This window comes from Anopheles coluzzii, chromosome 2 (assembly GCF_943734685.1).
Source record: "Anopheles coluzzii chromosome 2, AcolN3, whole genome shotgun sequence".
NCBI classification, from domain to species: domain Eukaryota; kingdom Metazoa; phylum Arthropoda; class Insecta; order Diptera; family Culicidae; genus Anopheles; species Anopheles coluzzii.
Window position 1 is genome coordinate 7,189,717 of NC_064670.1, and position 23,233 is coordinate 7,212,949.

Sequence of the window (23,233 nt, forward strand, 5' to 3'; positions counted from 1 at the left end):
GGGAATCTCCATGTGAATAGATAACTTACAAGTAAATTTTGATATTTTGCTGCTATCAACACGTAGCATCATTGGACCCAATCGCCTATGAAGATGCCAAAATCGACTCCGTTTTGAAGCCAATTCTGATTTCGGAGTCAATTCCGATGTCGGAGCCTATTTTGATTCCGGAGCCAATTTCGGAACCGATTCCGATTCCAGAGCCAATTCCGATTCCGGAGCCGATTCCGATTCCGGAGCCAATTCCGATTCTGGAGCCGATTCCGGAAACCAATTTCGGAACCGATACTGGAATCGTTTCCGCAAACTGATTCCGGACCTACTATCCGGAATCGATTCCAGAAAACTGCGGAGCTAGCCGGAATCAATTCCGACGAAATCTTCATTTTTCCCATCGCTACAAACGTGTCCCTCATAAAAAAAAACTTACCTGCATTGTGTTCTTTAAAAGGATTCATATTTTTTAGTATTTTCCATGTAAAATTTACATAAACCTAAGTATCAGTACAGTATTTGAGATGAATTCTGCATTAGATGTAGATTATTATTATTATTTAATGTGGTACGAATTAGTAGAGTTTGTACAATTTTATTTATTTTCCAGCAAGCACCGTTTCTGTTACCGTTGTTACCGTTTCTTTCTATTTATTAGAAAAAGGATTGAATTTTTATTCATAAAGGACATAGAATTGTGAAAAAAGACATTTTACTTTAGGCTCAATTATATGCAATGTATCTTCTTTTCGCTATCATTATAACTAATTCAAGAATTCCAATTTAATTTTTTTTTTTTTTTTTTTTTGGCTCAACAACCGTTGTCGGTCAAGGCCTGCCTGTACCATTTATGGGCTTGGCTTTCAGTGACTAATTGATTTCCCCCCATAGCAGGATAGTCAGTCTTACGTATGGCGGCACGGTCTATTTGGGGATTGAACCCATGACGGGCATGTTGTTAAGTCGTACGAGATGACGACTGTACTACGAGACCAGCTAATTTAAATACCAACATTATAAAAACTGCACGAACATCCCGGCATAGCTGTGGTTTGAATCTTCTTTTCCTCCAAAGAACCAGTTGATGAGTCATTACGATTGCGATATTTTTGGAGAAATAGAGCTGCAGTTTCCATCTGCCAACGGTTTCTCGTTGTTTGGAATACACACACATTTGTAATCTAAATTCTGATAAATTCCCAAAGAACTGTGAATCTGCCTTCAACCATCCCGATAGTACTGTTGCAATAACATCCATTGGTGTAACAAACTGCAGACTTGCCGGTTGTGCATTCTTATCAACGATGTGGAGCATTGGTCGGGCTGCACAGGCAAGAAGGTCTCTAAAGTATGCGTAAAACAGCCGTGATTGCTCATGCTGTGCCAACAGAATCTGTTTAGAACGATTAACGTGGGAAAGAAAATGTGTCTTCCTGGGTCATTCAGAAAATCACCTCAAACATATGATGATGCTCTTGCAAGGAATCACCATAACGGAGGAGAACCATTCGTTTCTTGTTAATTATGATCTGATTCATTCCCATTGCGCCATTGGTTGTCATTCGTGAGGGCAATCCTTTTCTTTTTGCCACGATTTGTCGCGAGTAGAAATCCCCAATATGCTGGAAGAAACGAACCCACCCAGCACCGGCCGGTCTGACCCACAGATGGGTAAAGAAATGTACGCCTCCTCTCCTCTCCAGTTACAATCACCTTCGCAAGCCTTGCCGCTGATCGGACGGGCCTCCTTCTTCAAGATAATAATATGCTAACAAGTAGCAACATTCTCACTCATTCGTGTCTCCCACCCCGATTCGCCGCCCGATTGTGCGTGTGACCTCACACTTCGCACAAGAAAAATCCCCAATCGACTCTCGTTCGCTCGTTAGCGCGAGTTTGCCATTCATTCAGCCCTGACTTGAAGTTCAGTTCAGTCGGACTTGACGAGTGCTACGGTGTGGTTCAGTGCTAACGGAAACAGAATGATTTCCGCAAACGTATTCTCGGTGATCGTCGCGACATTGGTGTTTGGTGAGTTCGTTTGTACCGCCTCGGAAATGCTTTACAAGCTTAATACAAATTATACTTCCCTATAGGAACGTTTGCAGGGGAAGCTTTGCAAATTGGTTGTAGCGATCCGGACGAACGCTGCCTTCCGATCCGCCACTGTTCGCCAGTGTACAGGCGTATCGAAAAGAACGAACATTTGACAAACGCCACGTTCATGAAGGAGATACATCGCAAAACCTGTCAGCCGGTTGTACAGCAGGACACGAAAACCCACATTTGCTGCCGCAAGCGCCACATCGGCTGCCGGCTGAATGGGAAACCGGGTGCTTGCTTGCTGCGTGAGCAGTGCCCAACACTGCAGACGACTACCGAGCGGAAGCTGATGCAAAATCCGGAGCTGAACCTGTGCTACGTGCACGACCGAAGGGTAAGCAATCTTGTCGATTCTTCCATTGGCGTTTGATGTTTTAACTGTCCTTCACTCAGCATTACTTCTGCTGTACTGATCCGTACTGTGCCACGCACAAAAAGCTCTGCGAACAGGAGGCAGCGCCTTTGCAAGCGAAACAATCCGCCTCCACCTTTCCCCGCTGTACGGGCGCGAACGGTGAGGCGGGTTCGCTAGTTCCCGCCGTGCTGTGTGGCGGCCAGCCGCCCCGCCCCAGCAAGCGATCCGTCGATCAGCGGACGTGCTGCGTACCGCCGGCACAGCCGAACCGGCTCGTTTCCCACCCGAACGCAGCGAAACTGGCGCGCCTGCCGTGCGGTACGATCGGGCTGCTGGTCAAAATCCAGGACGGTACGTACGCGCAGCGTGGGGAATTCCCGTGGATGGCGAATCTGGTTTACAAGCAGAAGGCGATCTGCAGCGGCACGCTGATTCATCCCTCGTACGTACTCACCGCTCGGCACTGCATCAACGGGGGGCTGGTTCGCGTTCGGCTCGGGAAGCACGATCTGCTGGAAAAGCCCGAATGCCCGCCCGGCACGACGGCGGGGGGCGTGGACTGTCCGCAGCTTCAAGTGCAGGAGATTGCTATCGCGCAGAAAATGCGCAGCCACACGCACGACGTCGGACTGCTCCGGCTGGCCAAGCCGGCCGATGTGGCGGGCGAGCTGGTACGGCCGATCTGTCTGCCGGTGTACGCGTCCCTGCGCATGTACCTACCGCCCTCGGTTACCATCACAGGCTGGGGACTGACGGAGAAGGAGAAGCCGGCAACCGTGCTGCTGAAAGCGCACACCTCGCTGCTGATGGACGATCCGGCCTGCGCCAAGGACTATATGATCTGCGCCGGTGGCACTAGCCACAGCAATCACTGTGGCGGTGACTCGGGCGGACCGTACCAGGCGCTCGGTGTGTACGACGGCAAGTCGCGGTACGTGCAGTACGGCATCATCTCGGACGGGCCGGCCTACTGCTCCAATCCGGACCGTCCCAGTCGCGGTGTGCTGGTGGGGTACGTTATGGACTGGATCCTGGACAATATGGCGTTGTAAGGGAAAGACAACGAGCGAGCGAGAGAGTGAATGGGTGAGTGAGTGAGAGAGTCAGTGGTTTCCGGTCTCAAATGAATCATTAAAAATGCTCATAGATTTTACGTACCCAGTTGCCATACGTTATAAGCAGTATATATGAATGCGAAGTTGAATGAATAAATTGACTGTTTTCTCGTCTTCGCTTACACGAAACAACTGCGCTGATCGATTCGCGATGCTCGTTTGGAGGCAACAAGCCATTAATACCCTTCGCGCGATAATTAGATTAATACGTTGCTGCTTCCTTTTAGGTGAACTCTGTTATTCCAGAATGAATCTCATTCCCACCATCGTCGTCGTCGTCGTTGTCTCTCGCAGAAAAACACACAACAGTGGATGTGCTGCCGTCAGTTTTTGAACATGTCTCTGCTCTCTGCCCGTGTACCTATCTGAACGGGGGTGAGGTCTGTGATAGAATCTTCTTCCCCGAGTGGCACTGCATCTGTGACAGTGTCGGACAGGCCGTGTCACGCGTGCGTGACAACTGCATGCGTTAATATGTTTTGATAGCTTACATCTAGAACGTGCAACACACCGCCGGCTGGGGTGTGTGTGTGGGTGTGTGTGTCGCGTAGCCGACAACGAAAACAGCATGAAGGCGCACAGACGCACACACACAGGACAGAGTTGAGCGGAGAGTGTTTGTGTGTTTGCTTCTCTCTGTCGTACTCTATCAACATGCTTCTGTATGACTCAATTGGGAATGGGAAGGTCTCGGGGGTGGATGGTACGCAATTGGAAGAAGGGGTTGGCTTCCTCCTATTAACTTCCAGCAATGCAGTTCTAGGCGTGCTCCACGATCTCGTTGAGGCAAGCTTTAATTATTTACTGGTTTTGTCCCGGGGTTGTGGTTTCTCCCAGTGTCCGATGCGATTGCCCATTCGTGAACGAACCCATTGTGTAAGTGTGGTGAGCATTCGTCGCATCGTGTTTGAGAGAGCACGTTATCGCAGAACTCACCACCCCACTACTACGCGGCCTGGAGTTAGAGAAAGCCGCGCGGCGATTTCACGAACCACGAATCACCCCGAAACGGCAAAGGGGCTCGTCGGTGCGGTCAGTTTCAAGTTGAACCCGTTCACAGGCGAACGGCAAAACAATGCGCTGTTGCGATCGTGTTCCGGTGATGGTGGTGAGCAGTTTGGCGCTGTGTGGTGTGCTGCTGCTCGCATTGTCTCACACACCATTGGGTAAGTTACGGTACAGTCTGTTACGGACGGGGCGCGTCGTGGACGTTGTGTAATCACTTCTCTCCTTCCAGTTACGGCAGGCGGATTGCCCTGCGCCTTGCGGCAGTATCCGAACGGAGCGGTGTGCGTGTGCAATGCGACGTATTGTGATACGCTCGAGTACCGTGAGCCGACGGAGCTGGGCAGCTTTCTGCTAGTGTCCAGCAGCAGTGGCGGCCTGCGCTTCGCCCAAACCGAGGGCAACTTTTCGCGCACTGCCAAACAGCAGCGGCCGATCCGTGCGGAAGCGGAGATCACGATCACGCTCGACCCGTTGCGGCGCTACCAGCGGGTGGAAGGTTTCGGTGGCGCGTTTACCGGCGCCGTGTCGCACAATCTGGGCCGGCTGAACCCGTCGCTGCGCGAAAGCCTGTACAAAGCGTACTACTCGCCGACGCAGGGCATTGCGTACCGGTTTATGCGCGTACCGATCGGTGGCTGTGATTTTGACCTGGCACCGTGGGCGTACAACGAGCTGCCGGTGAACGATGCGACCCTGTCCAACTTCACCCATCTGGATGAGCGCGATCTGGTGAAGGTGGCCCAGATCAAGGAGCTGATGAACGTGACGGGCAACGGCGAGATACGGCTGATCGGTGCCGCCTGGAGTCCGCCGCCGTGGATGAAAACGAACAACGATTGGACGGGCGCCAGCCGGCTACGACCCGAGTACTACCAGACGTGGGCCGACTATCACGTGCGCTATCTGGAGCTGATGCGTGCCGCCGGGCTAAACTTTTGGGCCATCTCGACCGGCAACGAACCGCTGAACGGTGTGATCGGCTTCCTGTTTGTGCACTTCATGAGCCTGGGCTGGATTGCGCAGGACCAGGGCCGCTGGGTGGGAGAGAACCTCGGCCCGGTGCTCCGCGCTTCCGCCGTAAGTGAGGTGAAGCTGTTCGGGTGCGACGATCAGCGGTACACGTTCCCGCTGTGGTTCAAGCTGATGGACGAGGGCCACCCGAACGCGACGCGCTACCTGGACGGGCTGGCCGTCCACTGGTACTGGGACGGTGTGGCGCCGGCCGCCCTGCTCGACCAGACCGCCGCCCGCTATCCGGACAAGTGGATCTTCAACACGGAAGCCTCGCTGGGCGACAAGCCACTGCAGCAGCATCGGCCCATCCTGGGGTCGTGGGAGCGGGCTGAATCGTACATCGTGTACGTGATGCAGGACCTGCAGCACAGTGTGCACGGGTGGATCGATTGGAATCTGGTGCTCGATGAGCGGGGCGGTCCGAACTATGCGGACAACTTTGTCGAGAGTGCGGTGATTGTGAACGGAACGTCCTGGGAGGAAGCGTACAAGCAGCCTATTTTCTACGGGCTGGGACACTTTTCACGCTTCATACTGCCCGGCTCGGTGCGGCTGGAGGTGCAATCGTCCAGCGGCGATGTGCAGGTCATTGCATTTGAGCGGCCCGACAAGCGCACGGTGCTCGTAATGTACAACCGGTAATCATGCAGGGGGAAAATTGTGAAATCGAAACTAAAGATGTACCCTTTTTTTCCTTTTTAGAGCCAACTGGAAATCGAGCGTCCGCATAGAGGATAAGCGGTACGGCAGTGTGCGGGTACGTCTTCCACCCAAATCGGTACATACGATGCTCTACCTATAAGACTGACTTCTAGTACGAACGGGTACCAGTGCTACACCAAACCATCGTAACCTCGCAGAATCAATAGACGGGAGGAACAAAAAACAAACCAAAAGCGAACACACACACACACAAAAAACCCCCGAAGAATAAATGGAAGCTCGTTAGGAAGCTGAAGGTGCAAAGAAAGACGGCATTACAGTCTGCTCGGCTTGGCACAATTTGAAAGGTTATGATTTATTCGTCGCTTAATTTACTAACACTTTACGGCTCGTACGGTAGCTGGTAGCTCGCTAGCAGTTACACTTAAACGGATTGTTACACTAATAATACCTCTTTCATATAGTTCATACACAACATGCAGCGCCATCCGATCTTCCCGAGGCCGATCCGCCGCCGCTGCATTGTTAAGGTGTGTGTCTGTCTGTGTGTGCTGGTGCTCTCCGTCACTTATGCAAGTATGTACAACTAATTAAAGATTTTCGCATCGTTCTGCGCGCATCGTGCTCCGCGTGCCGCCCCATTTGCTACGGTAGTGAAACGGATGTGGTCGCTGGTGCCACGGTACGGTTGCTTCCCATGCTCCCTGTGTGCTGTGGATGATGATGCTGATGGTGATGGTGGTGGTGCGATCCCGCGCACGGCGCTGGCGACATGGGCGAAGAGGAAGACGATGACGATGAGGAGGAGGAGGACGACGACGAGGATGACGAGGATGATGTTGATGATGCTGGAGAGGGCGAACAGAACGAGCCGCTGCTGTACAGTTGCTGCTGTGCCATCGCGGCGGCGCTGGTCGGTGGTCCGTTCGCCGGCGATGGCGTGTGTTCGGCCAGGGTGGAAGCGGTTTGCGGCGGCAGCAGCAGTTGTTGTTGCGCTGTTGTTTGCTGCGCCCCGTTGCTAATGCTCTGCACAATCAGGTTGAGACAGTCCAAGCTCGAGCCGGTAGCGGAGGCGGAAATGGACGTTTGATTGTATCCTGTGGAAGCAAAACGGGGGAAAAAAGAAGGCGTGTTACTGAAGGGGATAGAAGGGGCACACACTATTTTGATCTAACGTGTTGCACCCAGAGGGGATGGGAGACGAGAAACAGGACTGCAAAGTGTCTTAAATATAGCAGAGTCCTGCCCATCCTGCTCCGTTTTCCCCCGTGTTCTCGGTCAGGGGACGAGATAAATCAACGAACGGTTGAATTCATAATTTTCCCATTTGCCGACGTGGTTTCGTTTTGGCGGGAGGAGGGAGCGCTCTAGTGCATGGCCGCAGTATCAGTGGTGCCAGACAGTGTGGCAATAGTGCATGGCTTTGGCACTCGCGTTTGCCAAACCCGTTCCTTCCCTTGCTTCAAATATCATCTCCTACCTGTGAGGGGTGAGTACCGGTCGTTGTCCTTTCCCAGCTGTCCCAAGCGCTCGCGCAGGTAACTGTTGGAGCAGCAGTTCTGTAAATGGACAAAATGAAATGAAGTTTTGAGTCTTTAATGTGTCGTGCGATCGCGCTAGGGAATGGAGAGGCAACAGGGAAGCCGAGCTAAATGAGCTTGTAGACATGACGATAATTTGTCCGCTCAGGGACCGTCCCCAAGACACCGCCGTCGGGTCGTCGTCGTAGAGGTGGCAGAATCACCTCGTGCTCATCCCCCTTCTCCTTGTCAATGGCATCGTACGGAATTTGATTCACGGATCTATCCAGACGAAGAGCGGAGAGTGCCGCAGATGGTAGTGTCCTGCGTGCAGCTTCCGTAAATGCGTGAATCCGAAAATAGATTCCCGTGCCTCGGCTTGGTTGCTCTACGCGCGCGTGTGTGTGTGTGTTGCGGTACCCAACCGTTCATTGGCGGGTTTCTACTCCAAAAAACACACAAAAGTGCGGCCGTTGCGACGAGCTCGCGACCGAAACAAACGCGACATTTGTGATGCCTAATTTAGTGTAAGTTATTCTAGCCCTCGCCGTGCAGCGGCGGGCTACGTCGTTGTGCTCCAAAAGCAACACCCGGGACAGGCCCCGATCGCGATGTTTTCGGGGCGTCGCAGGCATCGCGTTTTTCCCCACCGAGAGTGCGCTCGCTCGCGCGTTTACGACGTTTCTATAACGTCAATTAAAAAAGATGACATTCGGCAATAAAATAAAATGAAGTCGTCGCCATATCTTTTAGCTCCCCCCCCCCTCCTCGCCCGGGTCGCCATCGTTGTCGGAAAGCGGTGGGGGGTAGAGGGTCGTGGAGGTACCACACCAACGGGAGACGCGATCGCGATCACACTCCGCTATGATGGGGTGGAAGTGTGACACAAAAGGTATATATTACGCTGTCTCCTCGACCTGCCCGCAGGGTGGAGGCCGGAGGGTTTGGTCGATGGGAAACCTTCGGTTAAATGAGGCAGCGAAGGAGAAGGGAGAGAGACAGAACACGTCGGGAGATTGCTTATGTTTGGGTGTGTGCCATTTAACTCTACACAAACATCAAACGGATCTACGGCCGCTGGGACGCTCGTGGGGTCGATCGTGTTTGAGCAGCGCGCGGTTTTGTAGTGCAGTGAGCTGGGAACGACACCCGAGGAAAAAGATTGAGCTATGGCGATATGCGACAATTTACAAACTACTACTATCCGGACGGGGGGAAAAAACCTCCCCCTTCGAACGGTTCTATTTTTGAGCCGTCGTATACACCCCACACCATCCCGGCCTAATTTCGACTACCAACATCAACAATGATGATGACGATCGTGGACGAAATGAGTGAAGAAGCACCCTTTTGGGGATGCCGAATCGGAGGAATTGATAGCCCGGGTCCTCTTGAAGAACGAATTCCGTTTGACTCTTCCAATACAAACAATGCTGATGGTGGTGTGTGGTGGTCCCTGCGATGGATGCTCTCGGCGATCTTTAATTGCGCACACGCCACCGTACCGTAAAGCAATTCCGCAATTCTTGTCGGCGTCCGTTGCCTCGTCCGAGCGCATAACCCGGTGGCATTTACGATTGCAATTACTTTGCAACAGTGACCGATGGTTTTGGTGGATGCTTCGGCTACGTCCCCATTGTGAGGTTTCGAGTGCGAAAATTGTCAGCATAAAATGAACGATTTATGTGCGGAATCGCGTCATTAGTGTGTGGTTTTGGGGAAGATGAGATGAGAAGTGGGGTACCAGGAAGCAATACGAAGGCTAGGACCATGGTCATGAAGACTCACCAACGAAGCTGTAGATGAGTTAAAATTGATTCACCGAACAGCAGTTGGGTGTAAGGTGTTGATCGCGTTCAAGAAGTGGCCTGTCATCATCGATCGAGGAGTGGCGGTTATTACTCTATTAAGTGGACCACGTTCCTTAGGTATTTGGAACGCAAACAGTACTTCAGATATGAAACACTTTCTCCGTTCTCGCATCTTCGATAAGCCCTCAACAGTTACTCAACCGAAAGATCTAGTACGGCTTTAGAGCACGCTCGAGAGTTGTGTCTAATATAACGAGCTCTCGAAACAACATCTACCACTTAAGCTGTACAAAATTGCCACCGTTGCCTAATAATGTCCTCCATATCCTTGTTTATTTTGATGTACGAGGAGCAATTGTGCTTAAAAACGTACACGACACATCATCCCCGTGGTGGTGTCCCGTGTTGGGAATTTGGACCCGCAGCTCCCGTGCGTGCGCCTCTCTGTACCCCGGCACAGAAGCACTTACGTCCGGTCTCGGCGTGTCTCGCTCGAGGCTTGACGCGTTATCGTAATGCACGAACCGAACAACAACAACTCATCCGTTCCCGGTGCCTTCGCCCCTTACTTTCAAGGGCAGGGCAATGGCAAGGCTACACAGCAGCTAATTCTCCGGGTGGGCATAAACAACAAGCCCCGGGACGCTGTAAACGAGCAACGCTGACGAATCGATTGGCGTATAGGTGACATGGTTTTACATCCACAACGCTACCAGAAGGAGAAGAGGCAAAAGCAGTGGCAGACGCAAGCGGGGTCTGAAACCGATACGGTTCGATGGCGTCACGTCGAGTGTTTTTCCGAAGGTGGCGGCGAACTGTGACCAGCTGGGAACGTCGTGTGCAGCAGGAAGGCCGCCGAACGCATCCGGAGCGGTGAGCGAGGAGGGGAGAGAAGAAACTGAGAAAAAGTGTCGCCTATAATACGGACCACTTAGCGCAAGATTTAGGATGGCATTTAAAGTCACATATTACAAAATCATGTATCCGTTAGACAGTCGGCTATTTGTATCGGCGTGTTAGCAGCTCGCTGGTTTTCAGGTCTCGGCTTTTTTGCCCTCCCCTATCTTTCACCCTCGGATGTTCCACACGCACACACGTACATGTACACTTGGGTTGGGAAACCTTTCCAAACAATTTCCAACATCTCCTAATCAGGTTAGGCGCTCAAGAGGCTCGCTCTCTAGTGAAGGGAAAAAAGGACCCTTTTGCTCAAGTAGCTTCGGAGTATACTGCATCCGTGTCACACCCGCTCACAAGGTGACAACTCTAGCGATCGACAACTAGCGTGAACAAAAAATAAGATAAGTGGTTGTCGTGAGTGCCGTGGAAGGAGGCCATTGAAGGATGCTGTGCCCCACACACCCCGTTACATTACACCCCGTCGACCGTCGAGCGATCAAATGTCACTGTTGCGCGGAAAACTTACGATCATCATCGCGATCGCGCCAATGAAGGTATCATTTTTCATACCGCACGCTCTCTCTCTTTCTCTCTTCAGTTCTTTCTGTCTATTTTCTTACGAGGCCCACGGGAATTTCCTATCATTGGCGTGGCGTGGCGGAATTCATAAACTTTCACTCTCCGTGACAGCTTCAAAACATTCTTCCTCTGTTAGGGAAGGGTGAGCGGTCGTTTATTCACGGCACGCCCGGCCTTAATCCAGGAGGAAATATTAAAAAATAATTTATCGAGAAATTATGGTTATGGTGCTCCTGTTTGTGTGTGTCACCCCCCGACAGAAGGGATAACACACACACGCAACAATCCGCTTGGCGCGCGGATTAGCCCGAACGGGGTGTGCGCGCGAGCATCGACAAGCGGGAGACTTTTAAAAATAAGCAGTCTTAACATCTTAATACTTTATTTACTCGGCCAGATTGGGCCCGGTGTGTGCCGTGCGTGCCGGTATTGAAAAATGTCATCTTCGGTGGCAACTCCAAGGATGAACGGAGGAACGATCGCGCGCGCACACCAGGGAAATAAGGTTGCTTTTGTGTGTTTCTGTTTTGTTACCCAGCTTTCATTCCCTCTGTACAAAAGAATACAAAAGTGTTGGAAAATGTGACAACAAGCATCTATTTGTCGCCTCTCTCTCTCTCTCTAGTCTCCCGCGCGTGTGTGTAGGTTGTTTTTTAGTAGAACAACAAATTTTTCCAGAATTAAAATGATGGCCGATGGCATGAGACAAACTGTCCTGTGGCGGACTACTCGTGTGGGAAAGCGAAGCGGACGATGGTGTAGCGATCTCCCAAAAGGGGAAGGTGGGTGAGGGGAAATTTATTACGCTAAAAATTATTTGCCCCACAGAAGCAGCAGCAGCAGCATGCGTGTGTTTTTTTTTTGGCCGGTAGCTGACAGATCAGTCGTAAAGTAGCGCGCCCACTACTGCCACTTTGCCATCATACGCGTCTCGCGCGTATAAAATCCCCATCAACCTCTGGGACGGCATTAGAACTGGGGTTGAGGATGGGCAACAAACAGCGATTGGACTGCCGTGCGATTGTTGCCCATAAACCCAAGAATACGATCCATCTCTCTCGCTCTCTGTTTCTCGGTTTGGGTGGATTAAAAACAATGACTCACGAAAGATATGAACCTTTCACCCTGCCCGCTCCCCAAAGCGCTCCCGGTTCTTGCTATCATGTTGCTTGCACAATCACTAAAAGCCTGTCGCGGAAGGGGACCCCATATGCTTCCAATGCGCGATCCCAGCTCGTATGATATATTTCTGGGACGTATCACACATATCCCTACGCGAATGTCAAGTGATGAAAGATCAAACGAAACTCACTCTCTCTCTCCCAAATGAATGATTAATCCCGCTTAATTAGATCATAATTTGTTAATCATGCTCTTTGACTGGTGTCTTGCCGGTTGGCCAGCGAAGCTAGAAGCCGCCAGCGAAGCGATGCGAGATACACACCGTCGTCCTCCACGTTTTGCAGGTGGATAGATAGATAGATGGATTCACTTCACCCCTGGGCCCCGCGTGTCTGTTGAACAGTTCACCGTTGCCGAATTGGCGGAACTGGGCGTTTGGTACGGTTTGATAACAGTACGCGAGTGTTAACCTGTCCCTGTGGGGCTGGGATCGTTTCCTGTTGCTTTATGACATGGGTGCTTTTAGTGCCGGTTTTTCCCCCTCCCCATCCGGCAAAACTGCACATTTGCGGTCGTCAGTTTCGACACGCCGTCATAAATTGCGAGCCGCAATAAAGTTCCCCTTGGGAGAACGTTCGCCGAAGCCGCCGTCAAGACAGACAAGCAAGAGGGCAAATTGCAGGTGATGTATAACGCACCGTGTTTATCGGTGGATGCTGTGACAACATCAAACAGACTTCCGAAATTTCGCGGCGAATCAAATCGGTTGTTGCGTGATGGATGAACATGAAAAAGGCAGCTCTTCAGAAGGAGATAGACACCTCCGAAGGTGACATTTTTTAATGGTGTACTCTGTAGAAGCTCGTATAGCTAACATATCATAGAAGATGAATCATGTAGTATTGGATTTCACAAAGATGTTCTAATCGAGACTTTCAGGTGCCAATGTTTGGCCAATAATTCATATTGGTACTTCAGAAATGTAGCTTTAAATAGGGTTAGCGCTGGAAGTGAGATCGGGAGTCTTAATGGTCCATTGAATAGATGTATCGACTGCTGTAGGACGGAATAGGTATAGATTCCCATCTAAACTGCCTATTTTAGGCATAAGTTAAAGCATGATTTAATAAACGCTGGATAGAAGAATAATCAGCCGAAATTAGAATGTAGTGAATTTGAAGATGATAGGTGGTAATATACCTAGATGTATTGGATTATCTATCGGATATATTTGGAGAGATATCTTTATCCAAATTAAACCCGTGGACAAGGACTAACATAAAGATACTGAAAGCAGTGTGTCTCTATTCTCAATGTAAGCCAATTACTTCAGATACCATTCAAAAACATGTCTCATGTCAGAAGGCTCAATTCAGAAGGGAAAACTTATTTTGGAATGTCCTAATGAAATCATTAACATTGCATCGCTATCGCAATTAGCCGTTTAGTCGAGAGAGAGGACATCATGCCATAAATGCCACCCACTCACTCCCCCCGTCCGCCACATTCGTGCAAGTGGCCAACTCTAAATGTCCCCCGAGTACAAGCTAGACCCGTTCCGGTAGTGTCCAAACATTCCAACCCACAGGCACTCGCTAACGTCATTCGATGGAAAAGCAGTTCTATTGCCAACGGTAAACATCTTAATTTAAATTCCAACTACAGCTACATACCACCACACACGACGCCCTCTGTCGCGCAAACGCGTCTCAATTTTTGGGCGTCAAAGGTGGAATTTGAGGCCGAGCTGACCATGCTTTACTACCGCACTAACATCTCTTTAACTACTCGGCTTGCAAAATTCTAATCCGTTTGAACATTCCCCTGCTCATAGTGGGAGGTGTGTGTGTGTGTGTGTGTGTGTGTTCCAGTTTGATGGCAGGCGGCGGGCGGTCCTTGGCTGTTGTACACCCCGACAGTACGCGTCACCGAGCTGTCAGATAAGAGGCACTCGAATGCCGCCAACGAGGTGAGGTTTTGCATGAGCCGCTGCATCCGAAGCCGCGGCTTTGATATCGAATCTCCCTTCCGCCCCTGGGGTGTGTGGGTAAGCTTTAATTAATTGCACTTAGTGTAGGGCTAATTCACTAATTAATCAAAAAGCCACCAGAGGGAAAGTGGAAACACACCGCGTCATACGTAGCACCAAGGAAGTGGATGCTGCTGTAGATACATACAGGAGCGAATGTTTCATTCAGCAAAAGCAGCAGGCAGCACGGATTGCACACGACAAAAATGCGTGTGATCTCTTCCCCCATTCGATGGGCGGGGAACTACATTTCAACGTTAATGAACTTTAACACCTTAGAGCTTCTTAGAGATCGCGGGCCGACATAAACCTTTGGGTCACACGTCTCACAGCGCGTGCATAAGAAGAACGTCGTCGTGATCATCGTCATCATCGGTACGTGGTGTGCACAATTAGCACATACTCATTAGCTTTGGGGGGAGTGTTTTAAGTCGCTTGTGGAGTTTTAATTAATCCCAGCTGAGTTCGGCGCACCACTTGCGGACTCAAACACTCACACTTAAAGTTCGAGACAGAGGCGATGGCGCAGCCGAATGTTGTGATTATAAACGAGAAATTACTATCATTCCTGAAAGTGCTAAAAATAGTAAACGCATAGTATAATTGAAGGGATACAATTGCCTAGCGGCAAAACAAAAAGACCAATCCTCGGGAGAGCACTAGTCTGAGGACGCCATCACTATGGCGGTATAAATGTGAAGGGTGAATAATTTTACTTTAAAAAAGATCTTTCTGCAGCGCAAGCCTGGCCCAAGCCGCCAAGTACGCGGCATTCCGCGTAACAGTAGGATTAAAGCGCGATAATCTTTTCAAATGGCCGCACTTAGCTCGGCCCATTTGCCGAGACTAACCGATTAAAGCGCGAAGCCTTCAACCCGGTGTGTGTGTGTGCGTGTGTGGCGTTAGATTAATTTAACTCATCATGGAAAAGCCAAACAAGCGATTTAAAATACCCGCCCGATCGTCCCGATCGGGTCAGACTCCGCTTGTTGTACCGTGGAGCAGTGTTGTAGAATTGTTCTGAAAATGAAAGATGACACATAGTGGTCCCCTCTCTACGTCGTCGTCGTCGTCGTCGTCTGTCGAGGCCGGATCCGGGGCGATTTGTTACCTCCCGTGGTTGTTCCGCACACCGTCTGGTGAATGAATGAACGGTGAACGCGCACGGGAATGTCACACTTTGAAAACAAGCCGTTTTTTGCCCCTCGCCGCCCAGTCCCAATCACCAACAATTCGGGTTCAGTTTCGCCTAGACGCTTGCGCCTACGGTTTGGGGACACATACCTTTGATGCGTCGTTTCGCTGGCTACTGACAGTTGTAACAAACGCTTGACCACTTTTCATCCGGTCGGCGCGGCAGCGGTAACCACAAACCCGGTGACCCGTGGTGTGTGGTGCTAAGCAGGGTGGCACTTACATCATCTGGGAGCTATTGAGCCGGTTGACCTTGGGAAGAATTTGTCAACAGTGCGAGTTCCAATCGGCAAAGGCAAAGGCCAACGGGACGAAGTCTTGATCATCCCCGATCGGTGATGTTGTTTCCTGCCATCCGTACGCGCCCAAGAATGCGCAGATTCACATTCCACCGATGACAGGAAGGTCGTGAGCGGGAAGAATTACGATTTGCTTGAAAACATCCCCCGTCTGGGCAATGTATCGAAACCACCACCCACGTCATCCCCCATCCTGGTGGTGGTGTTGTGGTGTACATCGCTAATAGAACGAGACAGTGTCAAAACGATCACAGGGACACGGCGGCAGAGGCGCTTATTTTACATGATCGTTTGTGAAGTGCACAGGTATTTCACACAAGGGAATGTGAGCTGTTTGTAATTAGCAGCCGCTCGGAGAGGCCATTAACTTCACGTACGATAAGATGGTCTGTAGTCTGTAGCAGATTTACGGCGATCGGTCGGCCCTAATCGCTCAACGATTCCGGGAACTGACAGAACGCACACTGATGACTCGGCGGGGTTGTAAGAGTCTAAAAAACCGAGGTATGTGAGTAAAATGACCACATTTTAGCTACAAAAAAGACACTCAGTGCAAGAGGGTAGGCTGTTTGGATATTGTTGAGTTATCTCTCTGTAAAGAACCTGGTACCAAAACCTTGCAAAGTCTGTATTCTCCACAGAAGAACAGTATGTTTAACATCACTACGATCTTTTTTTCCAAGCATGTACAACTGCATCTACAAGCAAAACCCCAAAACACCTTGTACTCTTGCAGTAGAACCAGCATGTTGTGCATTGCGCACTACACTCGCATGACAAAAAAAAACCCCATAAGATCAAGGGAAATGGTCCATTTCCTGGGCACGGACGCGTGTTCGGAGAAATCTGCGACAAACGATGCTACGGGATGTAAGATTACGCATCACAACCGAAAAAAAACCCCAACATTTCATACCGCAACCATGCATGTTGCGTCGATAGGATGTGGAAAACCGCGCGAGTCTTTCGTGTGGTACGAAAATAAGAAGCCCTAGGGTACGACACTCCACTCCAACTCACGTAGTACCACATTACGGGCGGGGGAAATGGAAAAATATTTGAGGGATATGCTGTTTTTTTCGCTCTCTCTCTCCCTCCTTCACTAGCACGCTTGACTTTTCGTCCGTATCGTCTCACTCGTGTTCCGCTTTTTCCTTCCAAATGTGACATTTTTCATCATCCCGCGTAACTTTACGACCGCGGCGGACCAGAAGATTAAACGAACGATAAAGTAAAAACGAAACGATCTTCGTCCGCCGCACTGGGTAATGCGCTGGTGATCCGCACAAGCAGGGCGCAACAGATGCGCGCATCACCTTCTCATCACCAAGCGCGGGCAGTATTTGCACTGGGTGTCTTGGGGCGGTTCGGCTGGGAGAGGATCATCGACAACGGCACACGACGCGGCTGGAAGGCGTCACAGAAGCGCGCCACGGTCTCTTGGGGGCACAAGCGAAGACAAATTTATCGAAACATGCAATTAAATCTCATTAAAAACGATGTACTGGCTGAAAAGTTGCGCCATTGCAGTAGTGCAGGCAGCCCCATCGCATCACCGTGATCATCATCATGATCATGATCCTCGAGAGTTTAGCAAGAGAGATTTGAAAGGAAAGGGGACATCTTTTTGATTCCAAATTTAAACATGTGAAGCGGACGCAAGGAACGGATGATATCTCGGCATCAAGTCTTGCATTGCGAATCGACACCCCAGCTCCTCTGTCTCTTCCTCTGGTCTCCTCCACCAAGACACTCCTTTGAAGGGGAACTTAAACGATGTTCTCGATCATACAGGGACATATTCAGGTGGGGAGGGAACGATATGTATTGCTTCTTAATTGTGATCGATCGTTTCCTACTTTCCTTCCCAGAACCACCAGAGAGGTTGCTCAACTTCTTGCAATGGATACACCCAGCAGCAGGCAAGAGAATAAAGTTATCGAGCCGTGTAACGATCCTTACTAAGCCTCCTACCCGGTTCCCCAGTGGTCCGAGTGCGTGTGCCAGGCGCGCAACCCAGCGTCCCATCGGGTGTGACGATCCATGTCATGGATGAACCGTGCGACAGCGCGTCGTGTGCGGTTTGTTTGCTCAAGTTGTCGCCTCATCCCTTCCCTCCCGGGTTTCTTTGGTTTGCTCCGAGCCGGGTTTAGAGATAGAGCCCGCAAACTAGATAGTACGCCACGAGAGGTGAGATTCCGGGACGTCTGTCAACCGAACAGTGTGAGCGTGATGGTGTGGCTCAAGCGGGACGGTAGAGGGCACAGACACAGTGACAGTGACACAGTGTAGCAGGCCCGGTATCGAACCCGGTAGTTAACACGCTTCGTTGGCCGGCGTCCCACACTATTCGGTCGTGGCGACAACTTGCACAGCCGACCCTTGACTCTGGAGAGGTTGGAGTTGATTGCCTATGCCCTATACTGTCACGTACGTGCGTTCTACCAGGCCGACGTGCACTGGGGGGGGGGGGGGCGGGACACTCTCGATAATAATACCTTCTTCTACGGTGTGGCTAATTGTACTGCCTACCGTCGCTGACATTTGTCGTGACAGTTTGACATATTATGACTAGCGAGGAAATAAATGATTGGACATTTCTCATCACCGAACTCTCTTTCTCTTGTTAGTCGATCGCCGAGAAGGCGCGCTGGACGAGTTTGCAGCAGTGATTTTGCTGACAAAAACGCACAGTAAAATGGTCCAGAATTGCATTAACATTCCTAACCGGGGGAACGTTTTCCCATAAGAAGATGGTAGGCTAAAGATGGAACTAATTATGTTTTCAACGCCGGATCTTCGCACCGTGCCGTGACACGGTCGCCGTGAACCTGCGTCGAGGGTTACAGCACCATCTTTTGCTAAATTCGTGCAAAAACATACAGGCGAAAGAATTTCACACATCCCACTACTCATGCACGTTTGCTTCTGGCAAGGGCAGAGAACATTAATCTTCCAGCAGCAGCAGTAGCAACACTGGCACAAAACAGTAACATGGCGTGCGCGGAATGGAGTGTTTGTTTTCTTTTTTGGCAGAGGTAAAACTGTCGGGCAATATATAGGGTCGTTCCGCCGTAATGATACAAAGTGAACACCGGTCCTGGTTTGGTTGAGACAGAGGGCTGATGGAGACCACACGTACAAAACCGAGGGCCAAACGATTAATGAAATCGGTGGTCCGTTCGCGTAGTGTCATAAATCTTTTCCCGGTTCACTTGTCAACCCGGCGACCATTTGGAAGGGAAGGAAGAACACCGTACAAAATGGCAAACAGATTTCACCAGGTCCAAAACCTCTGGTTACACAAAGTGTACACCATCTCGCGATCACGACCAACGAGATCAACCAGCCAAAAAAAAAACAAAAAAAGAAGCCTCGCCTCCTCATCATAACACACCATATGGCAATCGCGTATGTTTATCAACAAACAATTAAATCACGATAAATTTCCCCTTCGCGCTCCCCATCTGGGCCGTTTCTTCACGCCGTTGCTGGAAAAAAGCGCAACAAGTGCACGCCATCGCCGAACAGAACGCCGCCTAGCTGAGATCCGCAAACGAGCGGAGGACCCAGCTGTGAAGTGATACGCGACAAACAGCACATTTACGGGCGTTAATTAGTCGTCTTTCCATCCCTTTTAGACAGCGCCAACCGCTTACCATGTAGTCCTGAGGTGTTGAGAGACCTGCGCCACTACCGTTGCTGATGATGTCCGAGCCTTGGTGAAGAGGCGGTGTTTCCTGGTAGAGAGAGGGAAGATGTGTGGTTGTGTGTATTAGTGAAACACAGTGAGGACGGGATGATCACCGGGGAAGGATAATGGACACGAGGGTGCTACTTACATCCAACAGCGCCTGAAGGCTGTCAATGTACTCGATCGCGTTGCGAAGGATCTCCACTTTCGGCAGTCGCTGGTTTGGGTTCGTGCTGGTGCGTCGCTTCAACACTTCGAATGCTTCGTTTACCTGCAGGGTGAGTGAGTGGGAGTTTAAGGTAAGGTAAGTGAATCTGTTTTTTTGTATTATCTAAAACAAAACCACATTGGTTTAGATGTGAAAATATACTTTAAATATAGAATTGTTGATCTTATGTGTTTAGGGCCTGCAGGGAATTTAAGGATGACCCACGGTACATTCTAAAGAACGGCGTAGAAGATTGTACATGTTTCAATTCCCACCAAGACAAGAGATCCTCCCGTAGAACTATTCTATGACTTGGTTAACCAAATAAGACTACAAACATTTGCTTGCTACAACACTCGATTGTACCATAAATTCTGAATTCAAGCACATAGTAAGGTAACATTACTGCAGCAAGAGTAGCACAAAGACGACTAGTAAAAACCAAGCAATGAAGTGTTTTGTGGGAACAAATTTGAACCAATTTCACTTTCAAAGATCACTCGTTTGCTCTAACTCGAGTTTGAGGCATTGGCGAGCATTGGTGCTTTTAATGTTTGAAAACGTCACACTAGTCTGATTTAATTTTTAGAAGAACAAAACATTGAAAACCCGATTATCAATGCTTCCCTGAACTGATCGATGTGTACGAATTTGACTTAATCCTTAAACAAACTACGGATTATATTTGACTTAGGCATTAGTTAAAGCTAAGGTATAACTAATCAGCTTCTTCTTCTTCTTCTTCTTCTTCTTCTTCTTCTTCTTTTTCTTCTTCTTCTTCTTCTTCTTCTTCTTCTTCTGTGGTACAACTACCGTTGTCCGTCAAGGTCTGCCTGTGTCACTAATAAGTTTGGCTTTCAGTGGTTTATTTAATACTATAAAGTTGATTTAGAACTTGCGAGAAAATAATCGTGAAAATTTAGTTTTTTTGTCATTTCATTAATATTTATCAGAACATGGCTTACCGTCCACCAAAAGAAAGAATATTCAATTCCCCAACAATTTAGATCGTAAAACACATTGAAATAATGAATTAAATGCATTTCCTTGTGAATCTCCGCTTTGTTCACAGTCTGACCCGCGTGCTTGAATATCCTTTGTTTTGGTGTACGATAAGCCATATTGTGGCAATTTTTAATGAAATATAGCAAAAAAATAAAACGCCAAATGTCATGTTCACTAGAGCTGTAACTCGAACAGTAGCAGGATACGTAGTCTGTCCTACGTATGGGGGCACGGTTCATTCGGGGTTTGAACATATGAGGGGCATGTTGTCTAATCAGCACTCGAAGATGAACGATTGCAGCAGTTTCCTCATCGATTGCTTTAATCCATTTCATGAGTATGGTGAATTATTAAAAAATATCCAAAAAGTCACCATTAAAATATCATTTTTGGCGATCGCTTCGACAGTTCCCGCTACGATACTGACTGATTATCTAGAAATTTAGAAGTATCTAAACTAAACATAGCTGTGTTCGTTAAAACTTATAAAACATGTAGTTAAATGCCTTTTGCAACACTTCAATTTAGCTCCAACCTTACTATTCTCTCTCTCAACCTGAAGCAATCGGAGCATAGTCGTGGTTCAAACATTTCAGCAAAGTGAGAACCGGATGCATATGCCATCGGTGAGGATATTAACCAGACATCTATTTACAGCAACACAATGTCAGTGTAATTCCATTTTTGCCAGTATTAACCATGTACTTCATTCATCTCAGTTGCGTTAATCTAGTTGTTTCACCAAAACCCTTTTTTCCAAAACATGATCCACTTAATACCATTGAATGGTGCTACATTCCAATAAAAGCATGTCTTTTGCAGACAGCGCAGTTTCAGTTGTTTGTCGCGGCGGATGTAAACGCGTGCCTTTCCGCGGCACTGTGACACTAACCTTCCGCAACCGACGCCGCTCGCGCAGGGTGGCCGCTTTCCGGCGATCGACCGCGACGCTCTTCTTTTTGCACGCCTTGCAGGCCCACGTCAGGCACGGCCGGTTCGGGCTGGCCATGCAACCGGCGGCGGGCGCCAGCACATGCTCCTCCGAGCTGAGACTGTTGTCGTCGTAGTCGGTAAGCTGCAGCTGTTTCTGTCGGATATGAAGTTGCTGGATGTTGAGTTTCAGCTTCTGCTCCGCACTAAGATCATGTAAGTAACCGCCATTGCCACCACCACCATTATTAGCATTACAACTACCACCATCACTACCACCACCACCACCACCGTTTTCGATAAAATTTGCACCACCCGGCCCCACCATACCTCCCTGCAGCGAGAGGACACCTTTTTGCTGCAGGCCCACACCATTCCCCGCACCAAAGTTGCCGGTAGCGCCGCTCGCTTTGCCGTGCATCATCGACGGCATGATCCCTGTGCCGGTAGGCATCAGCTCGCCGTAGGCCCGATGCTCCACCTCGTACCCCTGCTTGAAGCAGCCGGCCAGCTCACTCTTGACCGCCGACTTGCGGCCCCCGGCACGATTAAACTTTGTCATCACACAGATTGATTCCCCCCGAAACTGTCGCCGTGTCACACAAACGCTATACCGCCCCTTCCCCTGCGCACATCAATTCAACCCTCCACGAGCATAGGGTGAGATTAGAACCGTCGTCGGGTAGTGTGAATTCTTGGAAAAGAATCTTAGCATAAGACGGCGTACACACACTCGCACACACGCACACGCGCGGACACTGAGCGGAGGACACGTACGCGAAACAGACGGAAGGAGACACGGAGAGCGCGAGATGATACCTTCGCCAAGGAAAAGCACGATCAGTACTGATCGCCCTGTGTGCCGGAAAAGCGTGACAGCGTGCGCTCAGTCGTACGCCCGGGGGTTGCGTGTGCGCACGGTCGTCCGTGATTGCGCGTGCGAACGAGACGCGTCCTAAGGGTGTGTACGGGTTTAGGGAAAACGTTCAGAAATGTGTCTGTGTGCCCTCATTGCGGCAAAGCGAGACAACTGGTCGTTGCCATGTTTTCGTTGATCAATTCGTCCCATGTTTCGTATTACTGGAAACAAGGATCCTTGGGTTTTCATCGATCCTTGGGACCGTGTGCGGGTGGTGCCCGGTGGTGTATAGCTAATACAAGCCAAAAGCAGCTGCACTCGCAGCATACTCAATTCTCAAAGGAATGGAATCAATTTACACATGCTACCGGCTATCACTTTTCATGTTACGCCGTTGCGTGTTGAAAGGAAACAATTAGTACGAAAATGTGTTTGTTTTGATTGCGAGTGTCATTGACGGGCTTTGGGTAGGTGAAAATCTCACATTCGGAAGGAAATCTGAGGGCAGCGAAGGATAGGATTAAAACTCATAACCATTCAGTCCAACCGATTAGCTCCTCCCATGGGTCGGAAAATTGAGGGAAAACGTCGAGCGTTCTCGCTCTTTCGTAGAAGTTTCCCAGGCACTTGAAAGCTTGAAGCTGCTGTGTGTGTACAAGATGATCTACCTTCAGGCGTAATAACGGGAGCGAGATCTGTGGACGAATTTAAATATACTTATTCTATTAGGACAAATGGAAAAATGAATATTTTCAACGTGGAATAACCGTTAAAATACGGTTAAATAACATACCTCCCTTATGTCCCAAATTTGACATTTGTCTTGATGAG

The 23,233-nt window shown here is 49.6% G+C and overlaps 3 protein-coding genes across 3 annotated transcripts; 2 read left to right on the top strand and 1 right to left on the bottom strand.

The window, feature by feature from the left end:
- The first annotated feature begins 1,013 nt into the window (after positions 1-1,013).
- Positions 1,014-3,699, top strand: LOC120949984 (serine protease grass). Its single transcript, XM_040367661.2, has 3 exons — positions 1,014-2,025; positions 2,091-2,431; positions 2,491-3,699. Exons 1-3 carry the CDS (start codon positions 1,977-1,979, stop codon positions 3,502-3,504), a joined length of 1,404 nt encoding a protein of 467 aa, XP_040223595.2. The 5' UTR covers positions 1,014-1,976; the 3' UTR covers positions 3,505-3,699.
- A 671-nt stretch (positions 3,700-4,370) lies between these two features.
- On the top strand, positions 4,371-6,603 carry LOC120949983 (lysosomal acid glucosylceramidase). The gene is made up of 3 exons (XM_040367660.2): positions 4,371-4,733; positions 4,805-6,227; positions 6,292-6,603. The coding sequence occupies exons 1-3, from the start codon at positions 4,643-4,645 to the stop codon at positions 6,389-6,391; spliced, it is 1,614 nt and encodes a 537-aa protein (XP_040223594.2). The 5' UTR covers positions 4,371-4,642; the 3' UTR covers positions 6,392-6,603.
- On the bottom strand, positions 6,405-22,849 carry LOC120949985 (myogenic-determination protein). Its single transcript, XM_040367662.2, has 5 exons — positions 21,506-22,849; positions 19,549-19,671; positions 19,366-19,446; positions 7,733-7,811; positions 6,405-7,349 (listed from the first exon to the last, which is right to left on the bottom strand). The coding sequence occupies exons 1-5, from the start codon at positions 22,103-22,105 to the stop codon at positions 6,898-6,900; spliced, it is 1,335 nt and encodes a 444-aa protein (XP_040223596.2). The 5' UTR covers positions 22,106-22,849; the 3' UTR covers positions 6,405-6,897.
- Positions 22,850-23,233: the final 384 nt, after the last annotated feature.

Bases quoted from the DNA above. Each gene is read 5' to 3' on its own strand.
- LOC120949984 (XM_040367661.2), top strand. From the start codon at position 1,977: ATGATTTCCGCAAACGTATTCTCGGTGATCGTCGCGACATTGGTGTTT. The intron at 2,026-2,090 runs GTGAGTTCGTTT...ACTTCCCTATAG, and splicing joins CGTCGCGACATTGGTGTTTG to GAACGTTTGCAGGGGAAGCT. The intron at 2,432-2,490 runs GTAAGCAATCTT...TCCTTCACTCAG, and splicing joins GCTACGTGCACGACCGAAGG to CATTACTTCTGCTGTACTGA.
- LOC120949983 (XM_040367660.2), top strand. From the start codon at position 4,643: ATGCGCTGTTGCGATCGTGTTCCGGTGATGGTGGTGAGCAGTTTGGCG. The intron at 4,734-4,804 runs GTAAGTTACGGT...CTCTCCTTCCAG, and splicing joins ATTGTCTCACACACCATTGG to TTACGGCAGGCGGATTGCCC. The intron at 6,228-6,291 runs GTAATCATGCAG...TTTCCTTTTTAG, and splicing joins GTGCTCGTAATGTACAACCG to AGCCAACTGGAAATCGAGCG.
- LOC120949985 (XM_040367662.2), bottom strand. From the start codon at position 22,105: ATGACAAAGTTTAATCGTGCCGGGGGCCGCAAGTCGGCGGTCAAGAGT. The intron at 7,812-19,365 runs GTAAGCGGTTGG...GTCCATTTACAG, and splicing joins CAACACCTCAGGACTACATG to AACTGCTGCTCCAACAGTTA. The intron at 7,350-7,732 runs GTAGGAGATGAT...TTGCTTCCACAG, and splicing joins CCGGTACTCACCCCTCACAG to GATACAATCAAACGTCCATT.